The sequence below is a fragment of the Quercus lobata genome, chromosome 6 (genome assembly GCF_001633185.2).
Source record: "Quercus lobata isolate SW786 chromosome 6, ValleyOak3.0 Primary Assembly, whole genome shotgun sequence".
NCBI lineage: Eukaryota > Viridiplantae > Streptophyta > Magnoliopsida > Fagales > Fagaceae > Quercus > Quercus lobata.
The window spans coordinates 50764891-50781270 of NC_044909.1; the positions used below are offsets into that span (position 1 = coordinate 50764891).

A 16380-nucleotide genomic window follows, 5' to 3' on the forward strand; every position below is an offset into this window, starting at 1 on the left:
GTTTTGGCTCTTCCATTAAAAAATATATATATACTAATAATTTTCAATCTTGTTTGGTCATATGTGCTTGCAGATGTTAGGGATATCCTTAATAGAATTAGGCTATAGAATATGCGAGTGGAGGTTAGCCCATTTGGTTGGACAGGCTTAAGTGCCTAACTTCTTTCCAAGTGTATACCCTAACTCCGTTCCCAATATCTAGTATGTAAAATTTTGTATCAGTTTGTTTTTTGGACCTAAACCGGGGGCTACTCCTGATCTTTCTCCACCTAGTCCATGTCTAGGATGGGAAGTAAGATCAAGAACCCAATTACTAGCTATAAAAAAAAAAAAAAAAAACAAAATGTTAGGCATCTATCCGTACAATTGTATTGTGTGGTTGTGTAGAGTAATATTGTGGGAGGGTGTACAGTTAGCTAAAGGCAGTTCTAAGTTAGTGTTGAATATCTAGAGGCGGATAGAAAGCTACGGATTTTTTTTTTTTGTTGAATGTTAGAGAGCTACGGATTGTATAAAAACAAGGAATCCCATTGTATGAACATTGAAGAATAATATCTTGGTTAATCACTCTCTCTCTCTCTTTCTCTGTGTTCTTCTCAATCTCTCTCCCTTCTCAACTATGGAAGCCCAGTCCCCTTGAAGTGACCTACCTTAAGTTCTAATATCATCACAGTTCCTAAAATAAAAAATAAAAACAATCATATAAAAGAATTTTCATATTGGTTAACAATAAAGTATTTCCAACATCATTGATTCATTATTATACAGTTGCTTTACAAATATACGACGATGAAGAATCGAAAAGAGAAGGAATACAATATCTTTTCTTCTTTTTCATTTTTCATTTTTTTTTCCCATTCAACATACAATAAATCCAAATGCTTTGCTTAGAGGACTGGACAGCCATTGATTACGACTCCTTGCTCTGTTGGACAAGAAGCCAATGGACATCCATCTGAGTCACTACCCCACCAATTGAGGCTAACATTTTCCATCCCCAAAAACAAGTATAGTAGTACTCCCATGAAGGCTAATCCAGCATCAAGTGCCCCAGAGAGCACATAATTGTAACGACTCCACAAGTTGCGATAGTACCTGTAAGCAATAAAGCCTGAGGCGAAAGCAATAAGAATCCAACTGGTGTAGTTGACAGCGGTGGCTGGGGGCATTTCAATTATTGCCCCTAAGAGCACAGGAATAGTGATAAGCCTAATCCATTGCCTATCTGGTAAGGCTTTGTGTGCCAACCAAACTAGGACAGGAGCTATCGCACCAACTAAGAAAAACCAGTTAATGCCAGAGTAGTAGCCAAGATCTCCAAAAATTCTTTGAGGCCCAATTAGACCCCAGATGACAGAAGCATCGTAGAATACATGATCAGAAGGGCAAGTCCATGGGCTATCTGATGGAAGTAATGCCCTATCGCATATGTTTGGAATGTTGTCCATTAGCCACCAAGCTGTTCCCAAATGCGCAAATGCTGCTATTATTGTACCCAAGACCTGAAAAGAATCATTGTTATGATAATCAAGGATCGAGAATAAATAAATTGATGATTGTCATTTTACTGATCAGAAAGTGACAAATGCACATTTCCATTCGTAGTTGTGAAAAAGAATGAATAGGATACTAACCTGTGCCATGAACATTGCTCTTGGAGGAATCTTCATGTAATGACCAAGCTTGAAGTCTTGCAGAAAGGCGATCCCCTGTTTCAAACTTATGTACCCATACACTTTAAAGCATATGTTGGCAACAGGATATCCTGGATACAAATACCCGATAATATACTCTGAGATTACATTCAAGGTTGGCGTCTGCTCATGAGTGAAAGATTTACTTCTGTTAAAGTTAGAAGACCAATAACTACATGCAGTAGATATAGTGCTCATGCACAGGAAATATAGCAATGCTTGTTGAATTTAAAATTTACATATAGGATGAATAGATAGACACCATTGTAACTTTTCCATGAACTTCAGCAAGAATTGATAATGGCGACTAGCGAGTGAATAGAACAATTAAAACAACCCAAATCTCCACTCAAATGTGAGTATGGTTGTGGCATAATACCATTAAATGCATATGCAGAATTTGTAAAACAGTGTAGAGACATACCTGATTTGTTGTGGCAGTGATGACACCAACAGGAAGAGTGAAAAATAAGGCAAGACTACATGCAAGCAAGATGCCCCACCATGGCAATTGGAGTTGATCATTGTAGAACTGGAAGGCATATATGGTAGCCACAATGTTAACCAAAAGTAGGCACATGAACCACCATTGAGGAACTTGCTTATATTTTCTCATGAGCCTTGAGTGCACATCCATCTTCTTCTCTTGGAGGGCAGACTTGCTTAGTTGCCATATTTCACTACACCCTTGAAAGTATGAGTAATTTGCTGAATAAAATACAATGTATAAGGCTATAACCTAGTTCACCCTGACCTTGTTGCCTCTCTTTGATTGCACCGGCTTGATGTACAAATTAGAAGAGTTTGAGATACAAGCAGAAAACTTCAAATTCACTTTTTTTGTGAGGACTGAATTTCATAATGAAAGGTGATTAACATGACATACTCATGAAGTTTTCTTGATGATAATTATGCGGTGAATCCTAATATATAAAGGCACTAACTAAATCTTTGTCAATTTAAGGAAAGCCATTCCATATTGCATGTATATGTACAAACACACAAAGGCATATAGTCAGACACTATTGCAAAATAGTATCAGCCTTATAAATTGTTGTCTTATATGAAAAGTAACATTTTGAATTCATCCAACTCTCCATTTTCTTTGGATGCTACAATTACAGAGACATCCTAAAGCTTTACCATACAGTCAGGATTGGCAAAAGAGTTTGTAGGTGCATGTCTTAGGATATTATATGACCAACAATTATCCATAATCTATGATGAGAAACTAAGTGAAGCCCACCTAATAACAATCAGGAAACGATTCATTGCAAATTTCAAATGAACTATTTAAGCTGAGACATGTGGCTTACCTTCCATGGAAGAGAAACACATGAACAATAGTAGCAGCAAGGCAGGCAAAGTCGACACCATAAGTTATAGCAAAGAAGGTGCTCATATAGAGAGGGCCTTCACGGTTGTATGCCTCAATGTCAATGTGAAAGTTGGGGTCTATTATAGCTGAAACATCATAGCTTTGGCCAGTAGAAGTGAACAGCTCATCTGAGTATATGGGGAACGTCTTAGCCTTGTAGATATTGAGCCAATAAGCTATGGGGATAATGACATACATGACAAGTGCAAAACCAACAGCAACATTGGCTGTAGCAAACCATGGACTGGCCAGTGGGCTTCCAAGGTAAGAGGAAACACTAGACCAATCAAACCCCAAAGCACCAATTCCAAGACCATGAAGCCCTGAACCTAGTTGTTGGGCTAGAACAGAAGTAGGAAATATCCAGCAAATCCAGGAAAAGGAAGTCAACATTGGAAATAGGTAACCCGGAAAAACATAGTAAGCGAAGCTGCAAATAAAGGCAATGAGGAAAAACTGGTTCTGTGTTAATCCTCCCTTGGGCCTCTCTTCCTTCTCGTGTAGTGCCCTGTGAATTCATAATCTAGCTTTTTAATTCGATGACACTAACAAAATTATAACAGTAGAGTAGTAGTACAATAGTAACAGTAGTAAGTAGTAAAACTTTGTTGTTATAGCTTGACTTCTTAAAGTAGCAATTCTTTGGTGCAAAAGGAGATTCCGAGGGTTTGATAATGAATTTTTTTGCAACATTTAAGTCTCCTATAAGGCTATACCATGCTCATTCTAGCAGAGTATTATGAAAAATTTTAATTTATAAGAGAGAGAGAGAGAGAGAGAGAGAGAGAAACAGTCTCTCATAGTATGACTTGCCTACTGGTAGTGAACATAACATCTAAATTACAAGTTATGGTTTGTTACATGTTATATTATTAAAAAAATAAAAAATAAAAAATAAAAACCTATTGTCTCTCTCTCTTCCGGCTAGAAAAGTACAAATGTACAATGGGTCCGATTAACAATCCATTTTAAGAAAATTTTTATCGTGAATTGAAAAAACTGTCAAACTTTTTGACAGTTTTTCAATTCTTGATAAAAATTTTCCCAAAATGGTTTAGGGTATATGTTACTAAAACTCATGTACAATAGTCTAGTATTTTACTACCATAAATAGTAGGAGTATTTTTTTTTTTTAAACCTTTTTTTGCATTGCTTTGCAGCTTCCAGTTCAGCAAGTAAATTAAAATTTATAATAATTTTAGAATTTTCTTTGTATAAACCGGCAAGTCCAAAGTGCATTTTCGTTTTACATAAACTAACAAGCCTCGAGTGGATTTAAATAATCTTAGAAAATCCGAGATTAATCAGTCATACCAAAAAAAAAAAAATATATATATATATATATGCACAAAGACCGTATCGCCCAAGGAAAATTCTCAGTTACTTTCGGAATGCAAAAAATTAATAATTTTTCCTCTCACATTCATAGTAAACCTTAATATAAATTTAATAAATGAAGCCATCATGAATATAAGAGAAAAAAAAATACTATTCTCCGTTTTCCAAAAATACCTAAAAAAATAGTGTTTTTTTCAGTTAAAATTTTTTTGAACTGAACATCCATTTGAGATGAGTTGAAAATTTTAACTTTTTTACATTTTTAGTTTTTTTTTTTTTTATTATTATTTATAGGTCACATTATACTTTTTAATATTATTCATGAGTATTATTATATTCATTCAACTTTTTTTTAACCTATTTTCTATCTTTTTTAACAAAACATTTTCAGGTTCGACTAAATAAACAGTTGAGAAACTCAAGTGTAATAATCATTTTCCAAAAGAAAAAAAGACCCAAGTATGACTGATACGAAACCTAACAGTCAACGCCGAAATATCCACTGTTAGATTAAAGTGAACTAAAAAAAAAATAATAAAATACCTGAAGAGCGAGACCTGGACGAGATTTTGGGGCCACCACATGGAAGCCGGGTCAACCAAATACCTCCGGAACAACCCGGCCCACCCGAAACCCATCACCTGAGACGTTATAACGACGACCAACGCCACCATGAAATTCAACTCCTTCTTGTAGAAAAGCTTCACGGCGTTAACCAGGTATATCGAGAAGACGTTACCCGCACCCGAGTTTGCGAAGATAGTAATCAGCACGTGCTCTTTCACGTTGAAAGGACCTGGATTCAACGTGAACTCGAACTTTCGCCCCTTGAAGAACACTCGCTCCGTTATCGTCGAAGCCATGAGGTGTCCGAGCGGGACCACCGCGATCTGAGCCGAGATTGATGTTAGCGAGAGAGGCTCTTTGCGGTACCAGAAGAATTGGTTGAGAAATGAGAGGACCACACACGCTAGGCTCCCTAGAATCCATGTTCGGAATGTAAAGCACGGGAGCGAAGGGTCGTCGGTGGTCGGAACCGTTAGAGCTACTTGCTCGATCGGAGATTTCTCGGTGTCGGTGGAGCTTTCCGAATTTGATGCTCGAGAGTTCTGGACTGTGTATGAATGAAAAGATTTTGAAGCTTAGCTTAGTGTTTGGAGAGGTGGAAATTTGAAGAGAAAAAAAAAGGTGAATTGAAACGAGGAAAGAGATTATGAAAATCTTACTGAGAGGAGCTTTGATTTCTTCGGTATTGTTCATCTTCTCTCTCCCTCTCCCTCTCTCCGTCTGGCTCAAACAGTACTACTGTGTATCACATAATCTAAAACTTGGACCAAAAATAAAAAGATGAAGCTTTTTAACTTTTAATAATAGCCCCTTTTTACTTGATGCGAAACAGTATCTAAAATTAATGAAATGTGGCCATGAGCCATGAGCGATTTATAAAATTGAGGTGGAATAAATATTTGATTGTCCCCATTAAATAATAATAAAAAAATTGATTGTCAGTCTTCTGCTATATGATTCTTGATGCAGCGTTCAAATACCGACCGTTTGATTGAGTAAACGACGGATTAGGATTACGAATAAGTCAAGTCGAATTGAGATCAAGGCCAAAGGATTAAGATTGATAATGGTAAAAAGTAACTTTCAACCACAATTATTGATTAAAAGAAGTTAAGAAAAAATTAGGAGAAGTAAAAAGTAAAGGCAAATGTCAACAAGCAGTGAGTGCTTGTTGAGGTTGTATTAAAGTGAATTTTATTTAATAAAAAAATTAAATAAATAAAAAAAAGACAAAACTAATCTTATAGATTATTTTAATATTTTTTTTCTCTTTATAAAGCTGATCCCACATTAAAAATATGACATAAAGCTATATAAAAAAATTTAAAAAAAAATAAAAACAGTAATAAAAACAAAGGTTAAAAGGTTGCTATTAACGGGTATTTTATGATGTCCGATAATACAACCTTAATTGAAAAATTAAAAAGTAAGAAAACGGCTTAGCTATAAAATTATTTAAAAAAAAAAAAAAGGAAAAAGGAAGGGCTATTAGACTATGGCTATATACAAGGCAACTCTCTCGTTATTACTTTAATAATATACATGCATACATGCATATTACAGTCTTTTGTAGATTACCCCTTTGCACTTAATTTTTGAGGCAACACAATGTGAAAACTCACCGTCCTGGTTCGCCTCTATCAACCTACCCCTCTACCAGCCATTTATTTCTATAGTTACTTTGCTATCTCTTCATGTACCATCAGTCATACGTGTATACCCTTGATAATCTATTTTAAAAAATTATTTATAAAAAATTAAAAAAAAAGTAAAAAAATTAGTAGTTTTTTCATTTTATTATAAAAATTTTTAAAATGGTTTACTAATATATGTCTTAACTCTTAAGGGCATATGTTAATAATTAAAACTCTTTATTTTTTATATTAGTAATCAATTGGGCATTGATTTGAACACATGGAGAGATAGATATTTGTATGGAAAAATCAGGATTTTGAGAGAGGGGTGTCGGAGCATGTCTCAAAAACTCATGCCATATACTTCTCACTTTATAAATTTATTGTTTTTTAATTTATAAATTTCTTTGTTCTCATTTTATTACTTCTAGCACTAATACTTAGTAACCCTGACCAACTAAATTTAATAGTTCAAAATTAATTAAAAATTATGTTAATGAGTGCACTTAGGACAATTTTTAATAAATCATTTAAAGAAAGTTTTGACTTCACTTTTATGAGACATGTAAAAAGCTGTCAAAAAAATTTATTTTTCTTTTATTTTCCCATAAAAATTTGTGAAAATATACTCTAAATTAATGTTTTTAGGGCATCCATTAATTTTTCTCTTTATTAATATACTTGTTCTCAAAATGATCAATTCTAACACTTTAGCGTGTGTGATATTTTTATTATGTTAAGTTTGTTGCAAATTTTACTCTCATTATGAGATTCTCATTCTGTCTTTGTTTTTCTTTGATAACAAATTTTAAATTAATAGACAAATGTCACCTAACTTTATAAATTATGCAAACACATGGTGCACACTCACACCCATTGCTTTGCTAGCCTACCAACCAGTATTAACTAATCATATGCTCCAAAATGTCCTCTCCCACTTCTCCTTTTAAAATATGAAAATGTTTTTCTTCAAACTAGTTTGGAGAAAAACCCTTCAAATTTATCCTCTATCTTTTTATTATATGTGAATTTTGAAAGTCTAAATATTGGATTACATGTTCTTATTATATATATATCCTCCATGCTTGCATAATTTCAAGAAGATCAAAGATCAATATATATGTTATCAATCAAATGTTTAAATTTCAAGTTTTTGTAATCTAAAATTATACATAAAATACAATTTTGTTGATTGAATAATAAATAACATCCGAATTTAACGGTTAGATTTTCAAAATTCACATCAAATAAAAAAAAATATAGGAGAAGTTTGAAAAATTTCTCTCCAAACTAGTCTAGATAGAAACCTTACCATTAAAATAATGACAAAGAAATTACTTTACTAATATAACTATTATAGCAAATCAGAGCCATTAAAATTGTTTGTGAGAAAGATCATATAAATGTATGGAGAGAGAGAGAGAGAGAGAGAGAGAGAGGTAACAAATAAAAAAAATCATTGAGACAATGTCTGAATCAAAGACTCACAATCACAAATAAAAAATTCACAATCATGTAAGAAAACAATCACATAAATGTATGAAAAGAGAAAAATATCATATCACATAGAGTTAGCTAGGTTCCAAAGAGAAAATGAATAAATAAATAAATAAATCATAGTCAATACAACCATGTGGATGAATTCGATTATTAATGTGGACCTATAATGTAAATTTAAGGCACATAATGTAGGTCACTATTTATATTTGCACATGAAGATGTTGATTTTTGCATTGTTAGACGAGTAACCCTAACGGGTAATTTCTAGTTCAGCTTAAGTCCCACATCCCTTGGACACCGTCTAAACCTCCAATTCTAAAAGGCTTCCATAGGAAAGAACTTGGGAAAACATAGTTTTTTAGGTTTTTATACAAACAACTTTAAAGTCTTTTGGTTCCTAAAAAGTTACATAAAACCCAAGCACACAACAAAGTATTGCACTAAAACAAAACCAACCCATTTCCCAAAAACGATGGTATATCGTTGTTATCGATGGTATGTATATATATATATATATATATATTTGTGTAGTGATAATGATGGTATATCGTTGTTGGTATCAAACTAAGTATGCCAAAGAGCCGAAAAACAATGATTCTATAGTAAGATCAAGCGACTAGATAATGATATCAAATGAAGTAAAAGTATGATAATAAAACAAAGTGTCAAATAAAAATTCATGCAGTGCAGGCCCTAATGAAAAAATATGATGCGGGAAATGAGGGACTTACTACTTAGAGAAGAGCACTCGAGCAAATAAAGAACTAGGTTGGGCCAGGATTTTGATTTGGGGAGGGGTGGGGGGGGAGGAGAGAGATTAATTATAAGGGATAGGGCTAAGTTCTAATTTCTTTTAGGTCCAAATTCTGGTTAAATCATAATATATATACAAAATTTTTAAAAATAAATAAAAAATGTCAGGGGGGCCCGAGTTCCCTAGTCCCTATATTGGGTCCATCCTTGCTTGCAGTGAGTAAAAACAAAAGAGAACAATACAATTGAGTTATTGTTATGACAAAATAAGGAACTCCAATGACAAAGATGGCTTCCTCCCTTTTATGAAAACTCCCTCTCTCCCTTTCCTTGGAAGCTCCAATTCAGTTATCACTCCCCTTTTCTATCCTTCACTTGTTAAATCTTTCTCTTTTTTCGTGTATGTCCCCTTCTTGTAGCTTCCCATGATTGGGGGATAGGTAGTACTAGAGGGTTATTGTCCCATCAGATATCCCTTAACCCGTGTTTGGTGCATTAGTAGGCCTGTTAATGACTGGTTTACCGTTTAGACAGTCTTTTATCATTTAACGTTGAATGGATGCTAGTAGATAAGAGTAATTAATGCGTAGCTCACTTTTACCTCTCTCACATGTCTCTTCCTCCCCGACTGAGCCTTTCTCCTCAACTACTTCTCAAACTCTTCTAATTTTTTTTTTTTTTTTTGGGTCTTAGATCTAGGGACTAATCACTGTTGCAACAGGTGGACAGAGGTACATCGCTGGCACAGGGAGCTTTTCCAAAGTAATGGGAGTCGAATTTGGGCTCTTTCACCTCTACTCGAGACAATCAATTTGGGACAGAGTGCCCAACCATTCAGCCAACCTTACTAAATTATAATTGGTTTTTTTTTTTCCTTATACATATTGCTTTCGATTTGAATTTTCTTTAAAGGTATGGCATTTTTCTTAATTGACTCTCGATACATACTTCCGTGAGAAATGTACAGAGTCTCCCTCTTACCTTTGATGTTCGAATATATATGTTAGGGGATTTTACGTTGTTCTTAGTCCTTGTACTTCTTTTTCGTTTTTCTTTTTTTTTTAAACTTGATACGACTGCCCACTTTCATTCAACTATTCTTTCCAGGGTATAGTGCATGATTTGTCGATGCACTTTTCAAAAGCAAACCTTGTGTCTGATGCCCTTTGTTATCGTGCCCATTAACTTTCTTCTTGTGTTGATGCAATTACCAAATAATCATACTTTGTGTAGATTTCCATAGCTACTAAGGCTATAGTTCTTTAAGCACAATAAGGCTTTGAACCAACTTTAATATCATATCCAAATATTCAACCAAAAAAAAATCTATGTGGCTGGAGCTCGACAGTTTGCTCAGCAAGAGTTATTGGGAGCATTACACGGAGGCAGGCATGGGGGTGGGTTGTTAATTATCTGTTTATGTATAACCTGAAGCTAAGTTTAACCATAGATTTAATTAAGGGTTAAAGAAATAGCAATATGTTTTAGTCCAATAAATTTTTGACCCGAGCCCAATCTGACTTGACTCGTGTGCCAGATTTGAGTGGTATCTTGGAATGCATATGTCACACTATGGTTTTTGCTTGTGTTGGCTGAGAGGGTATTTAGGTTGCTGGCAATAGCATCCTCGACTTTGGTACTGTGGGAAACATTGACGACAATGCAAGATTGGGTAACTTGGATTGGAGCATAGATGGGATTGTATGACTGTATCACTATCTCTATCGGGGTTGAACTTGAGTCTATAGGTGTGTCCAAAAGTTGGCGAGCTGCTAAGCTTGTATGGGTGCTTGACAGTTGATAGTGACAATGCTAAAACCAAAGGCAAGGCCATGATATATTTATAAAATGGTAAATATTTGTTCATACTCAATTTTCACACTTGTACACATTATATAGCCATAATTGCACACGTAATGTACACATTTAAAATACGAAAATCTGAAATCACATTTAAAATGTAGAAAGGAATGTGTACAAATATGAAATAAGTTATGTGATAAAATCTTTACCTTTTATAAAAAGCCATAGCTGACAAATGCTAAGTAGAGGGCTAACTTAGTCCTTTTTCAAGTATGGGCAAATCGTAGCATGCGGGTTTAGAAGAGCAACATGTAGGTTTTTGAGAAAAACATGTAGAAAAAATTTAGGACTTGGAGAACTCAACTTGATGATTTGCCACCGAGGAAACTCTTAAAAAGCATTGGTTATATCTTAGAAAGCATTACATATTTTTTAGTTAACCTTTCTCACTTGATTAGATGGAGTTTCACATATATTTAGTATTTTGAATAGGAAAGCAAGATCATAGTCCCAAAAACTAGCATAAGGCATTGCTTCAAATCAATCACAGTTGTTTGGACCATTTGGTTAACAACTCACTAGGTAATAGCTATAACCTATAAGAGAGCACCATAATGAAAGAGTTTTCGTATTGGTAAACAGTACAATATTTCCAATATCACTAGAGAAAGTCTACAAACACAACAAATTTGATAAAAAATTTGACACTTGATAATGTGGTAGATTGTTAGTAGTAGATTAAAAAATGATATTAACGGTAGGCTCAAATGAGAACTAGTAAAACTTATTAACTCACATCACTAATATACAGTTTCTTTACAAATATATATCTATGAAGAATAGTAAAGAGTAAACAAATACAATACCTTTTCTTTTTCCCTCTAATCAACATATAACTAATCCTAATGTTTTGCTTAGAAAACCGGGCAGCCTTCAACTACAACTCCTTGTGCTGTTGGACATGAAGCCAATGGACATCCATCGGAGTCACTACCCCACCAATTGAGGTTAACATGCTCCATCCCCAAACACAAGTACAACAGTACTCCCATGAAGGCTAATCCAGCATCAAGTGCCCCAGAGAGCACATAATTGTGACGACTCCACCAATCACGATAGTACCTGTAAGCAATAAAGCCTGAGGCAAATCCAATAAGAATCCAACTGATGTAGTTGACAGATGTGGCTGGAGGCATGTTGATCATTCCCCCTAAGAGCACAGGAAGAGTGATAAGTCTAATCCATTGCCTGTCTGGTAAGGCTTTGTGTGCCAGCCAAACTAGGACAGGAGCTATAGCACCAGCTAAGAAAAACCAGTTGATGGCAGAGTAGTAGCCAAGATTTCCAAAAATTCTTCGAGGCCCAATCAGACCCCAAATGACAGAAGCATCATAGAATACATGATCACCAGGGCAAGTCCATGGGCTGCCTGTTGGAAGCAATGCCCTGTCACATATGTTTGGAATTGTGTCCATTAGCCACCATGCTGTTCCCAAATGCACAAGTGCTGCTACTATGGTACCGGCCACCTGAAAAGAATCATTGCTATGGAAATCAAGGGACGGTAATAAATAAATATATTATTATCATTTTATTAAAACAGAACTTGAAAAATTCATTTCCATAATATTTTTAGTTGTGAAGAGGAATGCATAAGATACTAACCTGTGCCACGAACATTGCTCTTGGAGGAATCTTCATGTAATGACCAAGCTTGAAGTCTTGCAAAAAGGTGATCCCCTGTTTCATACTTATGTAGCCATAAACTTTGAAGCACATGTTGGCAACAGGATATCCTGGATACAAATACCCAATAATATACTCGGTGATTACATTTAAGGTTGGCGTCTGCTCACGAGAGAAAGATTTACACATGTTAGAAGTAAGAAGACTAATAACTGCATGTAGTAGATGTAGCACTCAATGCACAAGTTGATAAACAATGCTGGTTAAATTTAAAATCGACATATAGGATGAATAAATAGATGCCATTTTAGGTTTTACATGGCTAGAATTGATTATAGTGAGTGAATAGAAAGATAGAAAACTAGAAAAAACCCCAAATTTACAGTCAAATGTGCATATGGCTGTGGAAGAATTTACTGCACATTGATAAAACTTAATGCAAAATTTGTAATATAGTGCAGAGACATACCTGATTTGTTGTGGCAGTGATGACTCCAACAGGAAGAGTGAAAAATAAGGCAAGACTGCATGCTAGCAAGATGCCCCACCATGGTAATTGAAGCTGATCAATGTAGTACTCACAGGCAAATATGGTTGCCACAATGTTAACCACAAGTAGGCACATAAACCACCATTGAGGAACTTGCTTATATTTTCTCATGAGCTTTGTGTGCACATCCATCTTCTTCTCTTGGAGGGCAGACTTGCTTAGCTGCCATATTTCACTACAACCTTGAAAGTATGAGTGACTTATTGATAGAATACAATATACAAGGCTATAAGTTCACCCCTGCCTGGTTGCCTTTCTTTAATTGCACAAGCTTGATGTACAAATTTGAGATGTTTGAGTTACAAGCAGAAAACTTCAAATTTAATTTCTGTTAGGTCTAGATTTTATAATTAAAGGTGCTAAAAATGACATACTTATGCACTTCTCCTGAAGATAATTATGTGATATATATATATATATAGGTATTGACTTAATCATTTTCAATTTAAAGAGGGCTACTCCATATCGCACATTCATGTACAAACACGGAGAGGCATGTGGTCAGACGCTCTAGCAAAACAATATCTATTTTATGTTCTTTTGTCCTATATGAAAAATCGCCTATTTAATTCATCCAAGTCTCCATTTCCTATAGAAGATACAATTACAGGGATACTCTAAGTTACCCACATCTAACAACAATCAGGAAACGATTCATTACAAATTTCAAACAAACAATTCAAGTTGAGAAGTGCGCTTACCTTCCATGGAAGAGGAGCACATGAACAATAGTGGCAGAAAGGCAGGCAAAATTGAAACCATAAGTTATAGCAAAGAAGGTGCTCATATAGAGAGGGCCTTTACTGTCATATGCCTTATTGTCAAAGCTGAAGTTGGGGTCTATTATAGCTGAAACATTATATTTTTGGCCAGTAGACGTGAATAGCCCATCTGAGAATATAGGAAACGTCTTGGCCTTGTAGATATTAAGCCAATATGATATAGGGGTAAGGACATACATGAAAAGTGCAAAACCAACAGCAACATTGGCTGTAGCAAACCACGGACTGGCCAATGGGCTCCCAAGGTAAGCGGAAACACTAGACCAATCAAACCCCAATGCACCAATTCCAAGACCATGAAGCCCTGAACCTAGCTGTTGGGCAAGCACAGAAGTAGGGAATATCCAGCAAATCCAGGAAAAGGAAGTCAACATTGGGAATAGGTAACCTGGAAAGACATAGTAACCAAAGCTGCAAACGAAGGCAATGAGGAAAAACTGGTTCCGTGTTAATCCACCCTTAGGCCTCTCCTCCTTCTCGTGTAGTGCCCTGTGAATTCACAATAATCGTATTGAAGTTGACAACTCTAATGGCTACAAAAACTTCAAGGAAATGACAACAACCACAACAACCGCAGTAATAGTAAGTAGTTGAAATTTGTTGTCTATAGCTTGACTGCTTAAAATAGCAATTCTGTGGTGCAAAAGGAGATTCCAAAAGTTTGATAATGGATTCTTTGGGCAACATTGTAATCCATGACATGCCAAGTAGATATGCAGGTCTCATTTACAATAGTACAACGCTTATTCTAAACGAGTAATTTTTTTTTTTTTAGCCATGCTAATGCCACATAAAGTGGTACAATTTGTGCTGCAACTCGCTCATGAAGCGAGTTGTAAGTAGTAGAGAAGTGATCCCATATGAACCTATCATCACTTCTCTATCACACATAACTCGTCACATGGATAAATTGTGGCACAAACATAATTCTTTTTTTTTAAGAAAAAACAGTCTCTATCATAGTAATGAAGATACAACAATTGTACAAGTAAAAAACCTTTTTAAACCCCCCGCCAAAAAAAAAAAAAAAGTACAATTGTCTCTTCCCGCTAGAAAAGTACAATACTATTTTCATATTTTGATTTTGCTACCATAAATAGTACAACAGCTAGGCCTGGCCCACTGGCTAGGCCTAACGGTCATTTTAAGATTTACATAGTAAAATTTAAATTTGCGCTAATTTAGCATTTTCTTATGACCGTTGACTTTATTGGATTCTACAGTATTGAAAAGCAATAAAAACAAATAATCAAATAATTTTTTAACTAATTTGATTGCATTTAAATAATGGAGATCACAGATTCAATAAAAGATTCAACTTTAACCACAAGCATTAGTTAACACGACTCTTTCAGTTTCTTTATACAAAGACAAGTCTCAAGTGGATTTAAAAAAGTAGTAGATCCCAACAGAATCTATTAATAATCAAAATCTCATACACACAAACTCAACATTCAACGCCGAACCGGCCACTTGTTATCAAGACCGTTGAATTAAACTTAAACCATAACGAAACATGATCGAACGATAAGGAGGAGAGTGAGTACCTGAAGAGCGAGACTTGGACGAGATTTTGGGGCCACCACATGGCAGCCGGGTCCACCAAGTACCGCCGGAACAACCCAGCCCACCCGAAACCCATCACCTGCGACGTTATAACGACGACTAACGCCACCACGAACGACAACTCCTTCTTGTAGAACAGCTTCACGGCGCTAACGACGTGAATCGAGTACACGTTACCCGCACCTGAGTTCGCGAAGATCGTGATCAGCACGTGCTCTTTCACTTTGAACGGGCCTGGATTCAGCGTGAACTCGTGCTTTCGTCCTTTGAAGAACGCTCGCTTCGTTATCGTCGAGGCCATGAGGTGGCCCAGCGGAACCACCGCGATCTGAGCCGAGATCGACGTTAGCGTGAGAGGCTCTTTGCGGTACCAGAAGAATTGGTTGAGAAAGGAGAGGAGGCCACAAGCTAGGGTTCCTAGAATCCATGTTCGGAATGTAAAGCTCGGGAGAGAAGTGTCGTCGGTGATCGGAACCGTCAGAGCTACTTGCTCGATAGGAGAGTTCTCGATGTCGGAGATAATTTCCGGTGAGCTCGAATCGGAGGCTCGGACTGTGCATTATGAGTGAAAAAAAGTTTTGATGCTTAGCTTACTGTTTGGAGAAGTGGAAAGTTGAAGAGAAAAGCAAAAAATAGTAAGGAAAATGAAAATCTTACTGAGAGGAGCTTTGATTTCTTCGTTAATGGTCATCTTGTCTCTCTCCTCCTCAAACAGCTATCAAATTTTTAAAAACTTGGACCCAAGAAGAATGGAACTTTTTACTTTTGGGCCGTGGGCCGAATATATGCTACGTGATTCTTGATGCAGTGTTCAATCTTGACCGTTGGATTGAGACATAAGGAGTTCGGGTGTGGGATCCATTCTCTGATTGATGTCACGGGTGACGCCATGCAGACAGAGGAACAAAAACTTGCGTGGCACTCTTATCAGGGTCCCATTGATTTTTCCATGGTTTTGCCACGTTAACATTTTGATGTATCTGTATCATATTCGAAGTAGATTCATTTTCTTTCTGGCTTTGGTGGTAGTTATCAAAATCACTAATTTAGAACAATTCACTGGTAATTTGGTTAATTTAATCATTCATATTACATGAGTTGTTACACACAGTTTTATATATGTCTAATT

General features: G+C 35.8%; 2 protein-coding genes across 2 annotated transcripts; both read right to left on the reverse strand.

Annotated features, from left to right (window-relative positions):
- Positions 1–703: 703 nt before the first annotated feature.
- LOC115995167 (oligopeptide transporter 7-like) lies at positions 704–5847 on the reverse strand. The gene is made up of 6 exons (XM_031119624.1): positions 5637–5847; positions 4954–5524; positions 3011–3580; positions 2119–2374; positions 1635–1817; positions 704–1502 (listed from the first exon to the last, which is right to left on the reverse strand). Exons 1-6 carry the CDS (start codon positions 5668–5670, stop codon positions 888–890), a joined length of 2229 nt encoding a protein of 742 aa, XP_030975484.1. The 5' UTR covers positions 5671–5847; the 3' UTR covers positions 704–887.
- A 5563-nt stretch (positions 5848–11410) lies between these two features.
- On the reverse strand, positions 11411–16003 carry LOC115950548 (oligopeptide transporter 7-like). Its single transcript, XM_031067738.1, has 6 exons — positions 15909–16003; positions 15233–15803; positions 13605–14174; positions 12823–13078; positions 12333–12515; positions 11411–12196 (listed from the first exon to the last, which is right to left on the reverse strand). Exons 1-6 carry the CDS (start codon positions 15940–15942, stop codon positions 11582–11584), a joined length of 2229 nt encoding a protein of 742 aa, XP_030923598.1. The 5' UTR covers positions 15943–16003; the 3' UTR covers positions 11411–11581.
- Between the last annotated feature and the right edge of the window lie 377 nt (positions 16004–16380).

What these genes read in the sequence shown, in the direction of transcription:
- LOC115995167 (XM_031119624.1), bottom strand. Translation starts at nt 5,670, where the DNA reads ATGAACAATACCGAAGAAATCAAAGCTCCTCTCA. An exon ending in AGAAATCAAAGCTCCTCTCA is followed by an intron (nt 5,525 to 5,636) that starts GTAAGATTTTCA and finishes ATTCATACACAG; the next exon opens with TCCAGAACTCTCGAGCATCA. An exon ending in GTGTTTCTCTTCCATGGAAG is followed by an intron (nt 2,375 to 3,010) that starts GTAAGCCACATG and finishes TCAAGGGTGTAG; the next exon opens with TGAAATATGGCAACTAAGCA.
- LOC115950548 (XM_031067738.1), bottom strand. Translation starts at nt 15,942, where the DNA reads ATGACCATTAACGAAGAAATCAAAGCTCCTCTCA. An exon ending in GTGCTCCTCTTCCATGGAAG is followed by an intron (nt 13,079 to 13,604) that starts GTAAGCGCACTT and finishes TCAAGGTTGTAG; the next exon opens with TGAAATATGGCAGCTAAGCA. An exon ending in TCACTGCCACAACAAATCAG is followed by an intron (nt 12,516 to 12,822) that starts GTATGTCTCTGC and finishes TCTCGTGAGCAG; the next exon opens with ACGCCAACCTTAAATGTAAT.